General features: G+C 39.0%; 1 protein-coding gene across 26 annotated transcripts in view; it reads right to left on the reverse strand.

Annotated features, from left to right (window-relative positions):
• Nucleotides 1–20,478, reverse strand: part of SNAP91 (synaptosome associated protein 91) — a gene marked incomplete at both ends in the record, with an annotated part of 63,549 nt that overhangs the window by 1,493 nt on the left and 41,578 nt on the right. For 4 of the 26 annotated variants that reach the window (XM_080340811.1, XM_080340809.1, XM_080340797.1 and 1 more), the window contains 12 exons: nucleotides 819–923; nucleotides 994–1,077; nucleotides 4,137–4,248; nucleotides 5,659–5,689; nucleotides 7,035–7,184; nucleotides 8,469–8,606; nucleotides 13,031–13,114; nucleotides 13,959–14,042; nucleotides 14,497–14,568; nucleotides 14,673–14,750; nucleotides 14,958–15,215; nucleotides 15,742–15,849. In XM_080340811.1, coding sequence (XP_080196937.1) covers nucleotides 819–923; nucleotides 994–1,077; nucleotides 4,137–4,248; nucleotides 5,659–5,689; nucleotides 7,035–7,184; nucleotides 8,469–8,606; nucleotides 13,031–13,114; nucleotides 13,959–14,042; nucleotides 14,497–14,568; nucleotides 14,673–14,750; nucleotides 14,958–15,215; nucleotides 15,742–15,849 — 1,304 coding nt within the window. Of the gene's footprint in view, nucleotides 1–818; nucleotides 924–993; nucleotides 1,078–3,227; nucleotides 3,252–4,136; nucleotides 4,274–5,658; nucleotides 5,690–7,034; nucleotides 7,185–8,468; nucleotides 8,607–13,030; nucleotides 13,115–13,958; nucleotides 14,043–14,496; nucleotides 14,569–14,672; nucleotides 14,751–14,957; nucleotides 15,216–15,737; nucleotides 15,850–20,478 lie in introns of all 26 variants that reach the window. The other 22 variants (XM_080340804.1, XM_080340803.1, XM_080340802.1 and 19 more) reach the window with 16 other exon arrangements.

Consider the following 20,478-nt stretch of genomic DNA (forward strand, 5'->3'; position numbering starts at 1 on the left):
GCGGAAAAGGATCTGGGGGTGTTGATTGACAGCTGGCTGAACATGAGCCAGCAGTGTGCCCAAGTGGCCAAAAAGGCCAACAGCATCCTGGCTTGTATCAGGAATAGTGTGGTCAGCAGGACTAGAGAAGTGGTCATCTCCCTGTACTCAGCACTGGTGAGGCTGTACCTTGAATCCTGTGTTCAGTTTTGGGTCCCTCACTACAAGAAAGACATTGAGGTGCTGGAGGGAGTTCAGAGAAGGCCAATGAAGCTGGTGAGGGGTCTGGAGTACAAGTCTGATGAGGAGCAGCTGAGGGAACTGGGGCTGTTCAGCCTGGAGAAAAGGAGGCTGACGGGAGACCTTATCGCTGTCTACAACTACCTGAAAGGAGGTTGTAGCATGGAGGGTGTTGGTCTCTTGTCCCAAGTAGCAAGTGATAGGATGAGAGAAAATGGCCTCAAGTTGCACCAGGGGAGGTTTGGATTGGATATTGGGAAAAATTTCTTCACAGAAAGGGTTGTTGGGCATAGGAACAGGCTGCCCAGGGAAGTGGTTGAGTCACGATCTCTGGAGGTGTTTAAAAGACACATAGGTGTGGTGCTTAGGGACATGGTTTAGTGGTGGACTTGGCAGTGTTAGGTTTACAGTTGGACTTGATGATCTTAAAGGTCTTTTCCATCCTAAGCAATTGTATTATTCTAAGTCAGGCAGCTGATACTGTAAGAAATCTCTTTTACAGTTTTATGGCTAGAATTGAACTGAGGTAATGCATCCACACAAGCTACTTTCTAGAGAAATATAAAGCAATTAAACTTTCATCCAGTGGTAATACTTACCTGTACACCAGGACCAGTGGCAGCTCCAAATGGTGGCCTCATCATAGGCTGCCCATACATAACTGGCTGCTGGGGCATCATGGGGACGCCTGTGCCTGCTGGAGGCTGTAAATTAATGCAGTGTGAGTAGCGTTCTGGGTGAAGAAAGGAGAGCAGCATAACAAGAGAGACTCACCATTCCAAATGCTGCTCCTGGCTGTGGGACAGGTGGAGTGCCGCCTGCAGCAGGAACAGCACTTGCTGGAGGCACAGCTCCTGTCTAAAAATTTTTTAAAAAAAATTAAAAAATATAATAACCTCTGTAACAGTAGCCATCTGGAAACTGCATGAAGTCCCTAGCATTTTCAAAGTTGTTCTGGAAATTAGGACTGTTATGTAGCAGATAATACCTAACCTAAAAACCACAATGCTTCAAAGGATAAAAGAATTGAATGAGTCCTTACACTGATGCTCAGCTTGCTTTTTCATAAGAAAGCAAGGGTGATGGACTCCATTCTCTTCATTAATGGAGTCCATTTACCGAATACAACTCAAAGTAGGCCCAAGAAAAGATGTACTTTCCTCCTCCTTCTACATAGCATAAGAAAGAAATCAAATTTCCTAACAGCCAACACACCATAACAGTTGTTATAGCACTGTGTTTTAGTAAAAGCTTAAGCAGATTGTAAAGCTAAGGGAGGCCACTGCTATAACTAGTTTCCAATTAAATTAAAAAAAAAAATAGTATTTTTATTCAATTAGATTCACTTGAGTTAAAAAATAAATTCACACACTTAAGCCACAATCGCAAACATTACATACTTTACTAGGGAGAGCTTAGTTTATCTTGTCATACTTTTTATTCACATACTTATGGTTTTCATTCAAATAACACAAGAAAAGAAAAAGGTAATCTTTCGCTAGGATTCAGGAAGATAGAACTGTTAGTTTAGTAGTCTGACTGGATATACAACACAAGAGCACCTTTGAATAAGGCCACCCCACTGATCTAGTAGAACCTATACATCCTTCCTTTTGGTTTCCTTGTCTGTAAGTTCTCATGCATAGAGTCTCCTTATGGCCTTGAAAGCATCCAAGTCTCTCCTTTTTACAGATGTATACACAATCCAATTTACTAATAAGTCTCAAGAGAGGCAGGAAACAGGGAAGGGATTTAAAAATGCTAGTAGGATTTTTTAGGAAACTCATTACAGCTATTGTGTGGCCTAAGTATATTGGCACAATTTCTCAAGTTATTACAGAAGCTGTAGGGTCATGCCTGAGTCTCCACATCCTTATCACCTACCTTGAGTCATTTATATCCCACTGCACTTTGAAAGCAGCTAGCACATTTTCAGCTCAAAGCACAGCACGTCTCTGGAGATATGTTGGAATTACTGCACAGTCCACTTCTGTGAATGCTACTTTTAGTGCCCTTGGTTGATCCTTGCTTCCAGACTAAAATATGCTAGTTTCTTAGGAAACTGGCAACAAGTCAAGATAAACTTAAGATTCATCAATGAGCAAACATCCTGCAGTTTCTGGCTAATAATTACAAACCTCTTTTTCAGTCTGAAAGTATTCTAGAGAGCTTTTCAATAGCGAGCTGTACTGTGCTAGCAGAACAGCTGTCCCCAAACTAAAACCAGCATCTGGACACTCAGATATGGAAAGCAGGGAATAGAAAGATACGGCTTAATGACATCAGATGCAGTGAGATCTGACTACAGCCACAGGAACACATTGTAGCTCAAAATCCAGTTAGGCAGATGCCAAGAAAAATGGCCATACAAACTGAATCTGCTTTTGCCTCAAAGCACTAGGGTCACTTGAGGGAATGAGTTTTTATGAAATTCTGCTGATTTTAATCCAGAAAGTGAAAGGTCACAAGGAAGGGAAAAAGTGACCAAAACTTAAGTGGTTCAACTGTGACATGAAGGAAAGCTTAATTTTGGTCTCCACATTTATTTTTCCTGCACATTTATTTTTCTTTGGTTTCAAAAAATAACTAAGTGTGTGATTGTGAAGAAATAAGTGTAGCACCTGTGTTGCATTAAATCCTATCAAAATCACACAGCTTTCCAGAAAGTCTAGTTACTTATCGGATCATATAATCACTACAAGATCATGCTGGTGTTACAGAATTTAGAAATTTCATGTAATACAAGTCATGAGACAGTTCACATCCAAGTAAAGCAAAGACAGTTTGAAGCGATTATTTTCAAGCTTACAGCACAGAAATGGTTAATCACTATTACCATATTGAACATATTGCCTGAGAATTGTCAGCTGGACAGACAGTCCAAGAGTCATGTTAGGTAGCTTATAGCTAGTTTTAAGCCAGCAGTAATAACTGTAGTGCAGGTGAGGTGTTGTTAGTATCTTCAGGTTTAGTAAGTACAATACGAGATAAAAAAAAAAATCACTTACACTGTACAGTATTGCCCATCCTTTCTATTAAGAAAAAAAGTTGACATTACAACTAATACATTCAATGAAGTACCAAGTTTGGGGTATTTTTGTTTCTTCCCTAGAGCTAAGGAACAAGCTGGAACATGCTTAGTGTCACATTAACATCTGTCCGTGGCAGCAGGGAACTGAACTGGTCATGCTCCCCTTTGACAGTCCTTTCCTTCCCTTCCCTTCCCAGCCCAACTTTCATAAAATAGAGGCTGTTTTATGCCATGTGTGGCTTTGATGAGAAGAGGTATGATCCCTCTTTAGATTAGTGTTGTAGCTTACTCATTATGAAGTTGCTCTTGCGCCAAATTTAGATTTTTAGCTCAATTCAACTTTCTTCTCTCAAAGTTAGTGCCATCTAATGCATTTTACAGGGCAATCTTAAGTCTTCCAACAGACAGCTTTACTCTGCTAAACAAGCTACCCACTTCTAATAATAATATTTTTCAATACTGTGTAGTCTTTTGATTTGCTTCATTCAGGAAAGCTTGAGAAAAACCTTTTTATTTTCTCTCCTTCCAGTACTTCAGCTTTGCATCAATACCATTGTTTTGGGGTCAATCTACCTGGGCCTGGTGCTGGAAAGACCGATATGGCTAACTACATGTTGGAAAATGTCCACGGGCACTACATGTACATGTAGAGTAACATCTAGATACATACACTAGTGTATTTTCATCGACCTGAACTCAATGACTTATTTATGCCAGCTGTAAATCTGATCTTAAAAATGTGACCTGAAACAATCAGATCATTTATACAGAAACAAACTCTTTAGCTGAAGTAGACAGGAGCAGTGCCTACATGTATGCTTGCATAGTCTCACAAAATATGAGCAATATTTTCACTATGAGTGGTATTGATAGATTAACCACCTACCAATGGACCACCTGGGACACCACCAGTTGACCATGTTGCAGGTGCTACTTTTGGCTGCCAGTTGGCTCCTCCTGTTAATTTCTTCTCTCCAGCATTCCACTGAAGGTCTCCCCTAATAGAGAGGAAGACAGACAGAGCTGCTGTTTACATACCATGAAAATGAAAAATAATTAAAGTATATATTAACATTAAGCTTGCCGCTACATTAGTTTATGGCGTATGCAGTTTAAGTTATTAATGCATAGATACACTTTTAGTACCACTCTGTTTCAAGGGTTGTTAGTGGTAGACACCACCACACTCTATACTAAAGTCAGTTACATGGTTATGGCCTTTGTGGTGAAAATTAGAGAAGTTTTATTTAGTATTGACTGAAGTTAACGTATTATTGCATATACCCTTGCAAAGTAGGAAGAGGGACTGCTACTGCCTATTCTACTGGGACCAGGCAGTAGAGCTGCCTGCTAGAAGTCTTTGAAAGGTCATTTCATTGCTGGAAATCTTGCTCAGACAGCTGGAGGAAAGCATTCAGTTCTGAAAAAAGTTGATAGATACAAGAGAAACAAGTCATTCATACAATAAAAAGGCTGTTACAAAACCAGGTTTTGTTAGAAGCCGCTCTATGCAGAAAAAGATACACCATTTGAATTAAGTAGATTGATGGAAGCTAAGTTTTGGGGATAAACCTCGTGATTTGTTTCTACCTATCCCTCCTATCATCTCTACAGAGGGAAAACACATTTTGAAGTACACTCATCACAAACTGGTCCTGTGCACAGAGGACCACTCAGCACAGAAGTAAGCAATCAGTTAGGTCAGGGGTGTCAAACTCTTTCACCGGGGCCCACATTAGCCTCATGGTTGCCTTCCAAGGGCCGAATGCAATTTTAGGACTGCAGAAATGTAACTACTCCTAAAATTACATTCAGGCCTTGGAAGGCAACCTTGAGGCTGATATGGCCCCTGGTGAAAATGAGTTTGACACCCCTGGGTTAGATTAAGAAGAGTTACTGAAAAATAAATGCAATGCTGTAAATATTTCTTCCTGCAAAAATAAGCTTTTTACTGAGTGGAATGAACTACTTTTCTATTTTACAAATATTCTGGTGCCTACAAGAGAAGCACATCCAGAATCTGTAAAAAGATAATGAAACTATTCCATATTATCCTGGATTACTGAGGAGAGCATTCCAATTTATTATCTGGACTATTTGTTCACTTTAAAGAGTTTGGAAATCATCTCTCCAACATAAAGACAGCAATTTACAGAAAAAAAAAAAAAAAAAAAAAAGAGACTCAGATTAAATCCAGCAAGTTTAAAAGCTACGTCAGGAACATTTAAACTTAATTATCCATTTAACCTATATAGAATAGAATACTTTTTCCAGAATTTTTTGGAACTGATGTTTTGGGGAGATGGAGCACATGACCAATTCATTGATTCTTAATAAACACTGAAATAGATGTAAGACTATACAGCAGAGTTAAACACTTTATTTTTCTTAAACAAAGTTGGACTCACTTTTTTGATGCGGTACCAGAAATTCCAAGATCTGAAAATTGTAAGGAGAAAATAAATAATAAAAAAAAGAGTCATGTGCTTAGTAAACTAGAGCATGACAAAGTAATACTTCACATTTCATTGCACATGGGGTTATGCAGAGTAATGAAGTTTCAGCTGTCTTCATTTAAACAGCACCAGAACACTGGCCACATCTACTTCTTTCTTCAGGACAATTCTGAGGAGCCCTGCAGTTGTCCTGTGCTTCAGGAAGCCATTTTTGTCCATGAGCAGACCAAAGTATCAATATTTAGATCTACAAAATGCTAATTATTTAAGAGCACCAAACCTATTTACCACGAATGACAGCACTAGTTTCTGCTCCCTATTATACATACTGAAATAAAAAAATATTTTTCACATACACATAAATCTGAATGTTACTTTGAACATTTGCACTGTTTTATCTGCTCTGTCATACATGGGAACTCCAAGTATTTTCCTTAATTACTCTTTGGGAGAAGTTTTACGCTAAATTTTAAATAATACTCTTCTTAAATGACCAGTACAAGTCCTGTAAGTCACAAATTACTAAGTTTATTATTTTGTCCCCCAAACTTGGATATACCAAATGACTTGCAGAAGAGGTTTCAAGTGATTGAGAGTCCTATTGACTCCTAAGCATAGTAGTTTCCACCCACACCTAACAGAAGAATATGCATCATAAGATCAGTTATGTTTTTGCTGTGGTGTGTTTACATATACTAACAGAATATTTAATTTATGCAATCCTCCAGAGTAGAACTTGATAGTATTATACCTTAGCCTACGAGGGCCTCTGTTAGGTTTTTTAGGAGGATAGAGCTTCTGATCTCTGGTTATAAAGGCTCTGGGCCTTTTTCCTACTGCAGAAAAGGGAATACTTTTTTGTTCAGCGTTTTAAACTTGTTTTGGAACGTACACTGAGAGAAGGTGTTTTCTTGGCTGTGATGCACACTTCATCCCGCTGCAAAAAGCCAGCTATTTGTGTCAACCAGCTTATCTGCTTAAATTCCACAGTGCTATCAGATGTCTTGGACAATTTTCACCTTTCCATCTGTTATTACACAAGTGCACATTCACTAAGAGCCTGATGTGCCCTGAATGTACCTGGGACTTTCACATGGTAAAAATCATACTTACCAAACATCCCATTATTTGGCTCAGATCCTGGGCACAAACAAGGACATGTTACAACCCCAGACTACCAGCCTTACTCCTGTCTATAGCTTCTCCCATGTCCCCAGGGAAACAGGAGGACATTGAAAAGAGTAAGCTAAAACAGACAGGTATTTGGCTCCACAGAAGAGTAACACAGTTGTATGACACACCACTTAAAATGGAAACTTGTCACTTACTGCCTACTAAGTTTGCAAGAGACGAATCCAGATCACTTCCAAGGCCTTTGCTTGCTGCCGAAGGGGCAACTGTTGCTGTGGCTGAAGGTGCTATAGACTGACCAGAAGGAACCATAGTTGGCATAAGAAGATCACCTAGGCCATCAAACACTGGAAGCAAAGGGAAAGCAGGTTAGAAACAGCAGCTGTGGTAAGAAATACACTACCTGCCACTTTGCTGTTGCTCCAACAAATACAGCACAGACAACCATGTCACAAGTCTTACCAAGACACAGTTTGACATTAAAAGTAATGCCAACAAGGGCATGCATTTCATTTTACTAGACACTGAATGTACAGTAATCCTGAAAAAGCTATACCAGAGAGAACTAATACGACAGGACATGGCCAAAAGGAGTTTAATCGGAGAATTGAATCTACATATATATAGCATCACTTCCACATGACACAGTCTTTCTTACAGCCATCATTAGAGAGATGTCAGGTGCACACACATTTGTCAGGAGATATTCATTTAAAGGCTTTTAAAATGAACATCTTGCAGCAAACACCAGTCAGAATTACTGTGGCAGTCTTACACCTCGACATCTTACAACAATAGGATTGAAAGTCTCAAGATGTTACTATTCACTTGCAAGCAGCAGGGAGTCAGGAAAACCTACTAATAATTTATGAGATCAGAAGGAACCAGAACCATCCACACTGACAGAGCTACCCTCCTTAGTCCAGTCATCTAACTGAGAAGTTCATTTTTCAGATCCCTTGAAGTCAAACCACCTGGTATTTCTCATGCCAGCATTCTATCTTCTGATCTGTATTTGAGGTACATGCTAATGTTAAACCAACAGGAAGGGGTAGCATGTGCACTGGCAAGCAACCACATAACCAAGCAGCAGTACTACTCCAACCTTTTTTTTTTCTTGTACAGTTGCAGAACTCACCAATTTTAAGTTTGTAGCAAGGACCCAGCATGGAAAACATAGAATGGAAGAGATACAAACAAAATGGTAGCAGTGATGAAAGTTTAAGCTTAAAGTCACGCAAATAACATGACCTCAGTCTCTGCCTTGTGTATCTTCAGGTGCCATGCAAGCTCAAGAACAGCTTCAGCAGCAGCAGCAAGACAACTTGCCTATATACTTGATTTATAGAACAGTGTTTTCCTTGACTAGCTCCTGATTCATGCAACTGAGCACATGCAAGGATAATGTTACAATAGTTTGATTTTACTGACATGGTAGAATAAAAAAATGGGTACAGAGACCTCTTGGGCACACGCCAGCCTCAACACCACCCAGAGTTTTTCCAGTAGAGAATGAACAGGGAAATAAATCACTGATATTGCTTGTACTCAGAGCCTAAATATGGTGTAATTAACTCGTCTAACACATAAAACATGTTAGAAAACACACAGGAAGAAACCCTGTGGCTCACCTGATGCATCAAACGAACTGCCAGTTGTTGGAGCTGTTGTCCCAAAAGCTGCATCAAAGTTAGGCTGTAGTAAGCTGGTTTGAGCAGGAGTGACTGGGGATGGTGATGGAGAGGGAGAAATAAAAGAACCTCCAAAGCCTTGAAAAAGCCACATAAGAGAGGTGTGGACATTAGAGTCAGTCTTGTTGGGCTGTGTTTAACAAAAGCTCAATCTATAGAAGGCAGAATCATAGACACAATTCTTACTAGACCATTGCAAATAACTCAGTAGTACACAAGCATTCTTGGTATGCCAGGTATGATCCAGGGAATTTAAGCTTTTGTGAGAGTCACCAATAAAAACTTTAATGTTTGTTATTTAGATTTCTGCAGAGGCAAAGCAATGGAGTAGAGAACACAATTCTTCCAGTACTACACACTATATAGTTCTAGGTAAGTAATCTCACAGGCAGAACGCAAGAAACGAGAATTAGTTCAGAAAAAAGAGAAACTGAGAACTACTTTGAGAAAAGCATATGAACACACATCAACTCTTTTGGAATCTCAATTCAGAAAGCAGTGTTTTACTAATCCAGTTTACCCTCCCTCACCATCTTAAAATATCCTGGTCTCCCCTATCAAGCTTTGGCTCACCCACACGCTCCCATGCCAAAGCAGGATCAACAGCATCCACAAGTGAACTGCTTGTAGGCTGAAGAATCTCCATGATTAAGTTTAATGTATATATGACAAATCCTGTATTTATAGAATAAACCCTACTCATGGAGATTCTCTAGCCTACAAGCAATGCACTCTCATGTTTGACTATTCTTATTCTCCCCTGCCCACTATATAATTTGACCTTCTTTGCTTTTTAAACTTATTTGTATTATCTACAGAGTCTGGAGGCAGATTAAATACGCAAAGACTCTGCCAAAAGAAGAACAGACATATGACACTTCTCAATTCTCTTTAGTCTATAAGCCATTCCTCTTGTTCAATCTCTTCTTGACAGTAATGTCCGAGACCTCTGTACTACATCTTCAGTCTTTCAGGTTCCTTTTTTCCCAGCTGCCCTTGCACAGAAAGGATCAGACCTGAGCTCAGTGCTCTAACCGCAACTACATGACTACAGCAGGAATATCACTTTGCACAGCCTGCAGCCTGTACTTTTTTCCCCTGTATCAAAGTAGGAAGCAGATTATTTTGCCACAGCACAAGACAGTAAGGAGCCAGCACTCAACCACTGTCTTCAGTTTCTTTTCAGGCAACATCCTGCCTTACAGTCTACTGTCCTTATTTGTCCAGCTGCCTGTGGACCGAAGCTTTAACATTTATGCATTTGAAATTCCTCCTTTAGACACTTTTCTCCAGTTTATGAAGACCATTTTAAGTCCTATTCTCATCCAAAGTAAATACAGATCTTTTCATGCAGGTGAACTCCGAAAAAATTAAGCATGTTACTTCAGCAGTTGCATTGCTGAACTTAAGTACCAAAAACAATTTATAAATTTAGAAGAGATAATCTATTTACACTGAATTCTTATCACCATTTTCTGTCTTTTTACTGAGATAGTTTGTATCAGTCTTGTTTAAGCAGTCAATTAATTCCTTCATTCCTTTCTTGGTGTACTCTTGTTTAGTTTTTTTGGTTGGTTGCTTGCTTGGTTTTTGTTGTTTTTTGTTTGTTTGTTTCCCCCCTCCCCCCAGCTTGCTTTAGTTTCCAGTGAAGTGAGGGAGTCAGCTTTCTAAAAATGAGAAAATAAAGACAATTCCGAAATTGTTCTAACCGTGTTTTTATCCAAACCGCTTTGCATGGTCACAGGGTATATCAATTACAGCACATTATGCAGTCATCTTACAAACAGTGACAACAGCACATTTCCCAGCTATGAAATCAAGCATCTGCCAGACATTTAACTACAAGACAGATTAGAGGTCAACATTAAGAACTTGTGCTCAAATCGTGACCATCAGTTATATCAAATGTTACTGCAAGGTTTTTCAAAGCCCCATGAAGTGCCCATTTCTCCAGCTACAGAATAGAGTTCTCCCCAACTTCAGGTGAAGTTTGCATGATGATTGGTCTTAATTCCATTGCTTTTAGCCTTGTGCAGTTTAACAGCAACATCAGAAGCCATAAAAACGCTTTAGCAGATTAAGTTCCTAGTTGTCTAAGGAATAAGACCTGGAGCAAGTTTGCAGAAACAGCAGCAACTACATTGGGTGTGTTGTCTGGACATCCCCAATTACCCCATTTTGAGGTCAATTTTACTTAGTAAGGTAAGAACACGCTTTTATGTAGTACATACTAGGATATACAGGCATACAGGTTAACTGGATGGAAAGATCTAGAAGGGAAAGTGGTGAGACTATTGTATTTATCAGCATAGTTCTAGTCTTGTCTGATGAGAGGCTTAGAAGAGTATGAAAACAATTCTACTATATTTTCTATGTGAGCCAAGAAGAGACTACAAGCTTATTTGAACACTTAAGGCGATGATGCATAGTAAGTACACTTGCAACATTATGCATATAAACAGTACAACCAAACACTCATAAACCATGAAGGACAAGCCTTCAGCCACCATATGAATTCTGGACAATCTTAAAACTGGATTACACTGCAGGCTACACATCTGCCATTATCTAGGGTGAACAAATGCTTAGCAATATGCTGTGATGTTTACAGACTCCCTGTATCTGCCAAAAAAAAAAAAAAAATCAAATCTACTTGGAGCCTTTTAAATGTATATTCAAAGCAAAAAATTAAACGTATTATATTTTTAATGAAAACCAACATCTATTGACCCCAATTGCTTCAGGTCTGCTTGGGTATTTAGACTTTTAACATCTTTTTTATAATTTAGGTTTTGATTTAATGTGACTCATCAGATTCAAAGAGTACACCGCTGAAGTTTAGGCCATCTGGAGCATCATTCTTATTGGAATTTAAGCTTAGTTACTGATAAGAACATAAAATATTTTGTATTGCAGCGTTTGCAGAAGCAGAATTTACATCTGCCCAACAATATCTTTGCAAAAACATCTTCTGTCTCCCAATAATGCACACAACTGCAAATGATGGGTACATTTCAGAATATGCTAGTCAAAGCCTGATCTCCAGCCTTAAGCTACCCATGGACTCATTAATGCAAAGATCTACTGAAGCAATATTAAAACAAAGGCGGTTCTACCTGAGGCTGCTTGTACTAAAGCTTTAGCATGCATTTATGCATTATGTTCCACTAGCTTGCCAGCACTCAAACCAATTGAGAACAGACATGCATTATTATTATCTTGACTCCTCCTACCTTCCTGCAGCACAACTAGGTGATGCCTACACTTAGAGCAGGTCCTAGAAAATGTATCCTCTTCTGAGATGGCTTCAGTATGTGAGCACTCACTTGTGTCAACTCACAGCACTTAGAGCAGATTACACACGGAGGTATCTCACATTATGTATTCTTATAACAGAGGACCTCTCACGAGCATATGAAGGCAAAACATACACAGGGTTGGACTTCTGACATAGCATAAGTTAGCATGGGAGACCTTCAGACATACAAACAGGAGCTGATGTCAGGGCTCACCATACCTACAGTGGTTAAGTTGCATAAAAGTGCAGAATATCACTCCAGCTCAGAATTAAAGCCACAAAGGTGCAATTAAGCTAACAATCATCTTTGAAGTTCATGAAGGATAACCTACCAACCAATTCTACTGACAAATTCACCTTTCAGAAACATGGGGAAAACTAAGCCAACTCTTCCTCAAACCAGAAGCACATCAGTTTCCCATAAACCTGAGAAAGACATACTGGGATTTTGTTCTCTACAAACTTAAAACAGAGATGGGGATAAGTCACAAATGTTTAGCACCATCGCTATAGCCACTTAAATACGTGGTATAGCACATATTTTGGAGAACGGTACAAGCAGAATTCGGCTGAAGCTGTTTATTTGTAGGATGCAGCCTACAATGATAGTCATTCAAACTTTGAGATAGGTGATGCCACATTCAGCACTAGCAGAGACCTCATCTCAGTATAATTAGAGTGCTTCTGTTGCTTCTATGCCTTTATACTCAGAAAAGATCTCCCTCATCACCACAACTCTCCTTGGCTACACACAAGACTGCTACTAAGTTATCCATTCAATCTCCTAACATCTAAGTGTGTAACTTGCCTCAGTTAAGTCAACCAAGAAACAAAGATGAATTACCAGTAAGGAAAAAGTAGCATAGCCTCCAATACTGCTTAAGTACTGCTACAGTCAGCCAAAGAAATTTTATGTATAGACTTCTATTCAGTGAACAGTACAGAAAAGTAAGGTTGGTGTAGGAAGTAGGAAAACAGAGACAATCTAAAGATAATCTATGAAGTCAACTTGTACTTCAGTATAATGCCTCTATTATAAATCACTGTACTTTTAATTTAAGACATCTTAAGTACTAAGAAATCTTGCAAACAAGAGTTTTATTCCACTGCAAAAGTCCACTTACACCCAAGGAACATAAATATTTCAAGGATTATTTCTTAGTTTTGCCTTAAAAAAAATAAGTTTTTAGAAGTTCTTTATTACCAGCAAGTAGGTCTGCAGAAGCTGAGGAACTAGAAGCAGCCTGGGTTGCGGGCTGGGGTTCAGAAGCACTACTTCCAAAAGCATCTAAAGGGAATTCCAGAAAGCATCAAGAAAGGGTAAAGAGTTCAATATTAAATGCATCAATTTATCGCTTATCATAAACAAAAGGTGATAAAAGGATAACCACTTCATTTGTCAGAAGAGGAAAATGAAAGTGCTTGGCCATCTTATTGCAGAGCAGTGCCACAGACACAAAGCTCAGGTGGGAAAAAAGGAGGTGCAACAAACCAGCACTTGAAAGAAATCTCTTCTCCTTTTAGTTGAACCTCTTCTCAGAAAACCCATACAAACCACAGCATTCTATATTAGAGGGTTAAGCCCTTTGGAGATGAATGCATCAGATGAGATTGGAGTAATTCTCCAGCTAGAACCTGCTGATTCACACTAATTTTGAAATTTACTACTTCTAAGCAACATTTCTGTTCTACAACTTTCCCAGAGTTGGTTGTGCCCATCCTAATTTCCACCTTATCAAATCCAACGATGATCTTGTGATTCAGATACCCAATTTGAGACAAGTCACCCTCAAAACTTCAGCTGCTTTGAGAAACAGAACCAAGAGAAAACATGACCAGAGAGAGTTGAAAAGAAAAAGGAACACAACAGACTTTCATTAGACCTCTGAGGAAGAGCCATACATGCATTGACTGAAGACAGAATGGCAAGTGTCATGACAACAGAATGACCACGCTGACAGCTTATTTGCAGTTCGTTATCGTGCAATGCAAAGAACTGGACATGCTGGTCTTAGCGGTAATGCCACACAGGAAAGCTCTGAGAAGGGGAAATCTGCAGCTTTAGCAAAGTGCAAAGGTAATTGAAATGAAGTGATTCAACACTGAAGTGGTGAGGAAAGAAAAATACCCACCACCAAATAGGTCAATCACACCTGAAGAATCCACCTTTGCTGGAGAGGCAGTGGGTAGAGGAGAGGGGGCTGCAAATGCATCCACTGCAGTAAGCATAGGATAAATAATATTTAGTATCAGCAAGGCAACAATGATAGCTAAATATTTCAAAGTCTCATGGGCTCCACCAGTTAGAACCACAGGGTCAGTAAATTCAGGTAACAGTCTTCAGAACTGCAAACATAAGTGTTACGTTTCTCACACAGCAACTGAAAACCACAGTACTTTAAAGAAAGCATTGTTTATTAAGAATTTTCTTATGCTTAAGAGGAGTATTTACTCTCTCAACAACCACATTACTTACTCAGCTTCAGTGTCAGCCACTTTATGGTTTGCATTTTCATCAGCTGTTAATTTTGTGACCAAAGTGTTAACAAACCCACAACTTTGTATTTCAGCTTAAAGATGTAGACTGGCAATAAGTCTTGGGTTTTTTTCACTCTTGAGGAATAAAACACATAAAAGTCTGCAGGATGACCTGTGAAGACAAGCACTCACCAGATAAGAGATCAGCAGTGAGAGAACTCTCAGGCACGGGAGAAGCTCCATGTGGCGGAGATGAAAAAGCATCTTCCAGAAATGAAAGAAAAACCGAGAAGTAAGTATCTTTCAAGTCAGTTTACACCATTGCACAGCATCAAAGTGGCAGAGTATTGGAAGAATTCTCTCTTTACCTGTACCAAAGAGATCTATGCTAGGAGTAGCATCTGGTTTAGGTGCTGCAGGTACATCAGGAACAGACTCAAATAAATCTAAGGCCAAGAACATAACACGTCTTTAACTCAATTTTGAAAGGCAGGACTGAAAGCAGAACTTTCAAGTTTTGCGCATCATATTTGGAATTAATAGGCTCTCTGGTTTGAAAGCCTAGCACACAGCATGCACGCAACAACAATTTGTTTGTTCTGTACTCCTGACAGATCAATCCACCAGAATCAAAGAGTTAAAAACAAAATTACCACCAAAGATATCTAGAGCAGGAGGAGCGGAGGTGGTGGCGGTAGCAGAAGTGGTGGCAGTAGTGGTAGTGGCAGTAGCTGTAGTAGCGGTAGCAGCAGCAGCAACAGCAGCAGCTGGAGAAGGAGTTGTTGCAGGAACTGGAGTGGCTGCACTAGTTGTAGGGGTAACTACAGGAACAGCAGTCTCTGTTGGCTTCATAGCAAAGAGGTCCAGCTCGGGAGCAGCCTCAGCACTACCTTCGGATGGGGCAAAGGGGTCTTGTAAAAAGGAGAGGGGAAATATATGTGTATGCATACTCAGGACCGGTGAGGGAGGAAGTCAAGAACAAAGCAACTACAGGCAATGCACATACTGCAAATACACACACGCACAGACGAGTTTGCTCTAACATCTAGCCTATTTATCCAGACATGTTACTTATGTTTTTCCAAAATAAAGACTATTTGAAAGGCTGAGCAATCTAGTTATGAAAGAGCAGAACTTTCAAAGGCTATTTGGCAAGGCCAAAAATAAATAGAAATATGACAAAAGAACATCCAGTTTAGCAGGTTACTGCTTACAAAACTCAGCACTCCCAGAATCATTTATTAGAACTACCAAATAAGCACAAAGTTACTGGGACTCAGAAACAGGCAGTTTCCTTAAGCATGCTCTTCAGTCTAAGGTTTGTTTTGACCAATTGCAAACACTATGAAAGTTTCAGAAAAACACACTGCCATGTAGTTTAAACAAACCAAAAAAAAACCAGCAAAACAAGAGACTATCTAATGACATAAAACCCACCATTTCCTGAACATGCATCAAGAGCTGCTGCTACAGGGGTTGGGGTAGCTGGTGCTGCTGCCCCTTCAGCTGCTGCAGGGGCTTCCCCAGGAGAAGCTGCAAAGGCATCTTGGGTGCAGTAAAGAACAGAAATTAAAAGGGGAAAAAAAGGATAAAGAGAAGAAAAATATAGTAAAAGAACCCAGTTAAATTGCACAGGTAGATTCCCTTATACAACATGAATGTTGTTACTTTGACAGCAAGACAAGTCATGCAACGCAAAATGGTTTGTCTCCCCCAACCCCACACGAAGAAGTTCTAGACAGGGTTTGAAGATGGAGCTTCTCGGGTTGCCCACAGGAAGTACAGTGAGTGTAAAATGTGTTATTATTCTCATTGTATAAGGGTTCAGAGCAGCATGCTCACGTACTACCCAAATTAACTAATGAAAAAGAGCAGAGGTATGGCAGTATTTGTGTGCTCAAAGCCTGTAATACATGTGATTAATCTGTTACTGTGAATTTACTTGCACGGTGCTTTGCAAACTTAAGCACTGTTACGAATAAAAATCCAATTACATTGGCAGAGATCTGCATGTACCTTTTCTAGCTTTTGAGTCAAGACAGTCATGCATCATCTGAGAAATTGAATTTACATGTTTCTTAAGTTTTCCAATTGGATCTTTCTGAAGTCATAACCTGATGCATAGGTTACATTTACTTAGCTTGCTTCTGACAGATCAAGAATGTTCATCTTAACTACTGGCCAGACATAGTTTGTCTCTCCTTCTTTCAAGATCTCCTCTAGGCCAACCAGCCAAGTCAGAGAAAACAACTGTTTTGAGGTTTTGGAACAACTTGCTCATGAGTTTTCTTTGACTGTCTTTTGTTTGCCACTTGCTAATTGATATGATTGAATTTCAAGCTCTGAACTTTTACAGCATTATTCCTAAGCTTAAACCACCATCTGTAGCTCTTAATTCCATGAAGTAGTCCTAATGGACAGTGCCATTTGAACTATCCTCATAAGCAAGCATTTTCTTCACAAAAAGACTGCACAGTTAAGAATAAATAGATCAAGATGCTCATAAAGGCCATTTTTCTACTGCTACAAAGTTAGCAAGTTAAAAAAAAAATTGTCGGGGGATACTGCAATTGCACTGTCAAACTAGTACAAGAGAAAGCTTAACATGCTTTAACTTGAATGTCAATTTTAAAATGAAAACAACCATTTTAAAAACAAGTTTGTGCCAGCTAATCTAAAAAGCTCAAAAGAACATGCATTGAAACATCAACAGAAGAGATGAAAGCTAATTAGACTTCTACAATAGAATTAAAATGAGTTAGTAGCAAAAGAAGACCTGCTAATAAGCCATTTCAAATATAATTCTATTATTCATGTAATAGGTTCAACAACAAAACTGGATGGCAGTTGTCCAAATAAAAAAAATCATAACTAGTTAAACATCATAGTATCGTACGTCTACCAGACACTGGCATATACTGAGTAGCAGAAATTCAACGCATAATTGAACTGAAGAGTTTCGAACTGTCCTAGAGAATATGCTATACGTATGGTCATGTGTGCTGGGTTTTGCTCTACAGGATCAGCTTTCAGGTGGAGGATCACTCTGAGCTCTTTCAAAAAAGCACATTTCTATCTAAACAAGCTTGTAGGTCAACAGCACAGAAGTCGATCAATAGTACTTGCAATTATTTCGCAGCATGAAAGGATAGACTCCAGATTTCTTATAAAGTGGGATTTCAGAATGCATTGAGTTAGTCATTAGTTCTATGTTAGGACCACTTCAGCCTCAGAGTAACACCTATTCCTGTCCAGATGTAGACTATCAAAGTTCCATATGCAACAGACATAGAAATTTGAGTGGGCATAAATTCCTTCCAGCCCATAGATGGAAGGGAATAGCTAGCTTGGTGCCGGCTTTATTATTTATTGCCACTTCTGAATAAGTTTGTTGCCAAGCACAATAATTTTCTTTAGCATCATACTCTGGTTAAGAGACAGGTGGGATAAACACCTAAGTTCACAATCAAATCTAAAGGAAAAATGTCATATTAAGAACTTTAAATATTAGTCACACTGAGAAGTTCAAGAAACCTGCATCAGCAGAGACAAACCAACCTGAATATTGGACCCTACAACTTACAGTTCAATTCAAGGGTTTGTTTGGTTTGGTTTGTTTCCATTTGTTGGTTTGGAGTTTGGTTTTGGTATGGGATTTTTTGCTTGTTTGTTTGGTTTTGTTTGTTTGTTTTATTTAATGCCTATCAAGTTCTTTGAAGCTTTTCACCAGCACAGATGCAGTTTGCTAAAATCTACCATGACATGCAGAAATTGATACAATTCACTACTGCATATTTTATTAGTAAAAAAAAGATGGACTATTTTATTTTTTGTTCCCCCATATTGCCATAGTAACCCTATATTTGCATTTCCAGCACTGCAAGAGATCTTCTCCCCTTAAAGTAGTTAGCATATTTTCTCAATTTATGCCACTTCCTTACATTTGTGCATCTTCTGGTTCAAAAATAAATCTAGAGTGTGATTTCTAGAATCAAGTGGCACATAATCCTCACTTGGGTTTATAGACAGCCTGGAAATTTAAAGAGATGTTGCTCTGCAAAGTTCACACTGCATGGAACATCTATTAGGAGTGATAAGTATGTATTATGTACTGCATAACTCTTAAATTCTTAAATAAAAATAGTTCTTACTGAAATGATGTGCAAACAACAGCATTTTTATGTTCTGAAGCACTGAAGTAGTGCTTCAGTACATCTCGTCTGCAGCAACATAAATGTTCCTGAAGAGTTGATCTGTTTAATTTTATACATTCAGGCTTTATTTGATGCCATGGCATCAACACATGATAGAAGTTCCTCACACATCATATAGTTGACTTATAATCATTTAATGTATTATGCAACATGTGAAAGAACTCTACGGAAAGCCACAATTATAGGAAAGATCATAGAACTAAAGTGTTACAGGTGAAAATAATTTTTTCCGTTTCCACAGTTTTTTCCTCTTCAGTCACCCTTCATTACTTTTTGACATGACGAAGATGACCTGAGTTAACAACAAATATTCCACTAGGCTCAGCGCTAGGAAAGAATCATAAGAATTACAGGATTTTTGTTGTTGTTATTTTTTGAAAAATAAGTGCTAGTTTGCTATACCTGCATGTTCCAACATAAGGGACATTCATCAGCACTCAAGTGTCAAAAAGTCTTAATCACTTCACCTTTAGTTTCTTTAAAGGGAAAACAATAGTTCTACCTGCAAACTATTCATGTCATCTGAATGCCTAATAACTGACATTTGCGTAGTATCTACTACAACTTGCAGTATAGCCACACAATGGAATAGAACTCAAGAGCACATTCCTAGCGTCCAAAAATACTGTGTTCAAATTCTATTACTGAGATACATGGCATTTCAAGATATTTCGCCTTTCTTCTGCCTTTACATTTCCCCCCTCAGGAACGATTCCAGCTGCACTTTGAAAACAGCCTCTTGTTTATCTTAGAAACAAGATAAAGAATTCTAAAAATATGGCCAGGTAACTGAAAGCTTGTGCATTAATCAGATTGAGTTTTTTAAAAAAAATGCTATGCTGGATCAATCCTGCATTTCTCATCTACTTTCCAAGATCATGTCAGAGATAAGGACATAATGCTTTTCCTCTGAAAGACAAAGCCCAGTCATAGGCAGCATGCAGGCTCCTATCAGCTAAAGTACCAGCAATATAGTGCAAGAGAATAACAACAGTCAGTCATTCCTGCAAAACCTCCTCCTCTGCTTCTTCCATCAACTTGGCTGCCTTTTTCCTGCAGCATTTGGCTCCCTTTCCCTACCCAGCCAATTCCCTGTAGACTCTTTACATTCTTTCTCCCGAGATCACCACTCCTGTACCTTCCCCTGCCACAACTCACAGCGAGGAATCATGTAAAGAAATTGAGAACTGGCAAGATGCAAAAAGGTGACCTTGAAGACTCCATCTCTAGCAGACGTCAAAGGTCAAATACCTTCTTATTAAGTGTAAGCATGCCTAGCAGTGTTGGCCCAAAAAGTACCACTTTTTGCACTGTACATAGTGGTAAAGTAACAAAGAATGTTAGTATGGGATATCACTTACAGCAGAAGTTTCAGAAAAGCAAACAAACAAAACCCAAACAAACTCCCATGAGTAGAGAGACAGGAGTTTAATATGGACTCCAGGATCTTAAAAGAGTCTGGCCTGTGGGTGTCTTGAAGGCACTGCAAACACACCTACACTGCTGAGTGTGTTTAGAGATTCTTCTTGAGAACTAGAGGTTTTCTCCTATTGTAAATGATAAAACCTTTATTCGCCCTGAAGTGTTCCAGGAAAAAGTCAGCATTCATCTAATATACAATCCACTGGAGATTTATAGTATTTGAGCAACAAAATACATTCTCTTTAAAAGAAGAGATCAAGTCACAGAACTCTGGATACTGTAAAAGTAAAATTCTTTCCATATTGGAGGATGAAGGCAACTCCAGTACTTAATATGTGCCACTAAGTAATCTAATGATTAATTAAACCTCCAGAAACTAAAAGCATCCAGCTCTTGGCCACTTTATAAACATGGAACTAGACATATGATTTGGTAGCAGACATTCTTCCAGGGACAGAATAGTGGAAAAGGTAGAAAAAAAGAAGGGTACATCTTGGTGCTCTAGTACTGGAAGAATAGGCAAAGGTAGGTGTTTTCC

This window comes from Nesoenas mayeri (assembly GCF_963082525.1).
Source record: "Nesoenas mayeri genome assembly, chromosome: 3".
Taxonomy (NCBI): domain Eukaryota; kingdom Metazoa; phylum Chordata; class Aves; order Columbiformes; family Columbidae; genus Nesoenas; species Nesoenas mayeri.